General features: G+C 31.7%; 1 protein-coding gene across 1 annotated transcript in view; it reads left to right on the top strand.

The window, feature by feature from the left end:
• The first annotated feature begins 415 nt into the window (after window positions 1-415).
• LOC106684739 (uncharacterized) overlaps window positions 416-4,639 on the top strand; it is a 31,667-nt gene continuing 27,443 nt past the window's right edge. The window contains exon 1 of the mRNA XM_067046635.1: window positions 416-711. Coding sequence (XP_066902736.1) covers window positions 593-711 — 119 coding nt within the window. The 5' untranslated portion in view covers window positions 416-592. The remainder of the gene's footprint in view (window positions 712-4,639) is intronic.

Raw genomic sequence — 4,639 nt, 5'->3', positions numbered from 1 at the left:
TTGAATCAACATAATGAACTGTATGGAAGAAAAATGAAATATGTGATACAATGGGTAATTAGTTTATATGATTTGCTTTAATCGCCAGAATGAGCTACAACCGTTTTAACCAGTCCAAAATTATTTCAATAACAACACTTCAGAAGAATAAAAATTTCATTATAAATATTTAGGATCTAAACTGTTAAGAACGTTTTACTGTCGGGTCAAGAACGTTTTAAAAAAAAGTTGAACCATATATCAAATGTTCTAAATGGATAAAACCTAATTACTTTTTTATTAGTTAATAACTTGAATAAAATGGTACAATAAACTTAAAACTCTCTGATATACTTGTTAAAAAATCTTTTATCGAAGAATTGATCGTTCATTCTTCGAACGATAGTCGTAGGCGCTGTCACAGGCGGTAGGTTACTCAGAATGGTTTGATTACCGCCTTCTGGAAATGTCTTCTGGAGCCATTTCATTCCGAGTCAGATTTTTGGTGTAATAAAATTGTGTTATGTTGTGTCGGCAAAGTGCAGTTGTGAAGTTAGTTTTATATAAAACAGTCAGTACTTGATGACACTTCTTTGTTAAAAAAAATTTCATCATGAGGCAAGGAATATTAATTGTATTTTCCTTATTTGTCTTCGTTACCTGTAGTGAATATGAGTTTGAGAACTGTATTCTACATTCTCGAAGTGATACTGTGATTATAGATCTTTCTGAGTAAGTATTTTTTGTTTATTTATTTAATTAAACATTATATAATAGTGAAATACTGCATGTATGAGGGAATAATTTGAGTATTTGATAATGAATTTATAATTTTTCGTTAAATTAGGTTGTTTCTTGGAATTTTATTTAGATTTCAGAATGAAACACACTTGAACAAACTATAGTGGTGGGTGTTCACATTGGGAAATTGTTATTTCATTATTTAAACCTTAATTTTATGTTATTCTTAGTCTGAGATACTTGAGGAAATTATATGCATTATGTTTTTCAATTTTGAAAAGAAATATTTTTTTTTGCAAAGATATATTATTGCAACCCTTCTTTAAATTAAAAAAAAAAATATTTTGTAAAAATAAAATTATATCCTTGTAATTAAAATATATTATATTAATGCAATGATTAAGTAAGTATTGTTATGACATATAATGATTCTACTTATCAATATTTTCAAGTTTGTTTTTTAGTTGTATAGATAAGTGTGTATATTTGCAATATAGGACCCCAATGGGAGTCTTGGCCAAAAAAAAATCTTTATTCTGTCATCTTGAAAATTCGTTCCTTTCGTTTTATTAATTGTTAAGGATGTTAGTACTGTTTCCTTCTTATTATCTGATACCGGAAGCATGATAATCTGGAAAATAATTCCTTTTGAATTTCTTTGAAAAACCTACATTATTTGAGCTTTTGTCTAAAAGAAAATATAATATTGATCATAAGTTACATACTTGAAAATCTGTGATTCTTTCAGACATGACATAATATATTAAGTAGCAACTGTGTTAGCTATTGCAATATTCCCAATAAATGTCAGAGATTTGATTGCTCTGTCCCTTCTGTGTTTTTAATAACATGGCTTACAGTTTAACATTTATTTAAGCGAAAACGGTTTCAGTTATAGTTTTGTAAAGTATTTTGACCACAGTATAGTTTTATTGAGTGCTTTTGATATTCAAATGTCGCTCTAACTTTTTATGAGTAAACTCCAATTTTTTTACGATTTACATGCATTTAAAAATCCAATGACGTTTAAGAACTTATAAATAATGCCACCTCAAAATATTTTAAATATGAATTAAGATCCTGATTACTTCATCTTTCCAAGAAAGTGCTTTAATATCTTTTATCTAAAGCATTTTAGAGTCTCGTTGGTTCGAAAAAGACATTTTTTATAAATGTTGCTTCTCATTTTTAAGTAAGAATGGACAGACGCGCGGTTTTGAAGCATGAAATGACTCATTGTTATTGTTTTGGATTGTTTATTAATAGTACTTTGCTCTAACTTAAGACCAGGTATGATATTCATTCTGTGATTCCCAGTGAAGATCCCTCCAAAAAAGTTAGGACCGGTAAACAGTGTTGCCATCTGTCCCTTATTTCCTGAAATGTTCCCGTTTTTCTGTTCGTTTCCCCGTCACTATTAAAGTGATACGATTTGTCTTATGATTCTCTGATCCTTTAATTTTAGCCTGAAATATTTTTTACTTTCACTATAATTTTCTTTTCCTTTTTCCCGTATGGGTTACTATTTTCTTATCCTTACTTGTAGAACATATAGATAGTAATACTATATTAAAAAATTCTAGTTTTCGACCCAAATGTACATATTGATGTCCTTTGATTCTAAATAATCTAGTCTCGCAAAATGGGTCTGTGTTTGTGTGAATTGAAATTTCATATTTAAGGCGGGTATTTGCCTGGTATGTTATAGCAATTTTTTCGATTGCGGAAGTAGCACTTAAAATAATCGATTGTACTTTTATTTTTACATAATTCTCTCCTAAACGTCTCAAGGAATTTTCATTAAAAAATGTTATTAAAATTTATAAAAAATAAATGTTATTTAAAATTAATTAAATATAGAAGTAGACCTGCTTCTACCAATAATTACATTACTATTTATTAATGATTGGAGAAGTTTCTCGGGGGGGCGGTCAGCAAAGAACAACATCAATAAACAAAACCATATTTATTTATTTTATGCCGACGTTTCGATCTGAATTTCAGGTCTTCATCAGGGGTTGTGGCGTAGAAGGTAGGCCTGCTACTCGAGAGTTGCCTTCTACGCCACAACCCCTGATGAAGACCTGAAATTCAGATCGAAACGTCGGCATAAAATAAATAAATATGGTTGGTTTTGTTTATTTATATTGTTCTTTGCTGACCGCACCCCCCGACAAACTTCTCCAATCATTAATCTACGGTCAACTATCTACACCTCATATTACTATTTAATGTTCAGTTATTTTAAATGGCAGTTAACTGTGTAGGAATTTAACTATTAATAGTTTATGATTTCTTCTGGCGATATATTCAAGTCACAAAACGTTAACGACACATATTCGAGTCCCTTCGAATTTATAAGATTTTATAATGATGATAAGATAGTTGACCGTGGATAAAATATATTAAAAGATGGTTGGGGGTGCGGTGAAATAAGTGAAATAACTTAGTGCTAACGTTTCGGCCAGAATTTCTAGCCTTCATCAGGGCTAAGAACAAAGAACAAGATAACCAATGAAAACCAAAAATAAAATATTAACAGAATGACATGTAGTAAATAATTGTACAAAATGAAATTAATAAAAATAAAGTGAAGAAAGAAGTGGAAAATAAAATGTATATATAGGTAATTGAATCATTCACTCACCACTGTTGGGCGCTGCAGTCCTTGCAAGACCTGGGGCTCTGCCACCGTTCTTCCCCATGCCTCGCGGTCTACAGCGAGACTCCTCCAATTTTCGTCTGCCATCCCTCTCAAATCATCCAGCCACCGATGCCTGGGTCTGCCCTTTTTCCTTTGGGAATGGTGCACCATTTAGCATCCTTTTAGGCAGCCTGCAGGACTCCATCCTTTCCACATGTCCCAACCATCTTAGCCTGCTCTTCTTAATAGCACAGAGGATATCAGGCTCTCCATACATATCTTTTAGTTCGTTGCTTCTGATTCTCCACCTATGCTCCTCTTTAACAGCTCCAAAGATATTCCTCAGGACTCTTCTCTCCCAAACCAGTAGAGCTCTTCTATTTTCCTTGGTTTGAGTCCACGTCTCACTGCCATACATTACCTACTGGTCTACTTATTGTTTTTATAACAGAAGCTTTGCTTTCCTGGAAAGACTTTTGTATTTAATTAATTCTGAAGAGATTTTGTCGGGCCCTGGAGACTTATTATTTCTCAGAGACCAAATTATGTCCATAATTTCTTCCCTCTCCGGTGGTACCTCCTCATCATTATTAGATTGGTAAACCTGGTGGAAGTACATATTGTTTGTCTCAGGGTTTAGAATCTCCTTAAAGTAATGGAGCCACCTACCTTTGCTTTGTTGCTGAAAAAATCAAGGGTAATTGAATAAGTAAAAATAACATAATTAAGGAAATAAAAATTTAAAGTTATATAATGATTAAGAGAACGAGAATATGTGTACCTAATGAAATAGGTCACCATAATATTAGAATAAAGAAATAAAATATAAAGTTGAGTTAGACAAAAGAAGTAAAATATTTTTATTAATTTCATTCTATACAATTATTTACTATATGTCATTCTGTTTATATTTTTTATTCATTGCTTGTTATCTTGTTTTTTGTTCTTAGCCCTGATGAAGGTTAGAAATTATAGCCGAAACGTTGGCACTATTAAATAAGTTATTTTTCAAATTATTTGTGTCATATTCTGACCGCACCCCCCAACCATCTTTTCCTCATATTTATAAGATTTTAATTTTACCTTTTGGATCAATATAAACACTACCTCCTCAGTATTCTGGGTGTATATCTAGAAAATTTCTTTATCTTCTCACAAATTATCAATCCCACCTTAGAGATACTAGGAGACCCTACAGGTATCCCATATTAAGGGTTCTTATTCAAATGTATCAACCCCATCTTAGGGATACTAGGAGACCCTACAGGTATCCCA

Source organism: Halyomorpha halys, unplaced genomic scaffold (genome assembly GCF_000696795.3).
Source record: "Halyomorpha halys isolate HHAL.00 unplaced genomic scaffold, Hhal_1.1 Scaffold609.1, whole genome shotgun sequence".
Lineage (NCBI taxonomy): Eukaryota > Metazoa > Arthropoda > Insecta > Hemiptera > Pentatomidae > Halyomorpha > Halyomorpha halys.
The sequence above is the reverse complement of the archived record's forward strand: the minus strand, read 5'-3'. Positions and strand labels throughout refer to the sequence as shown.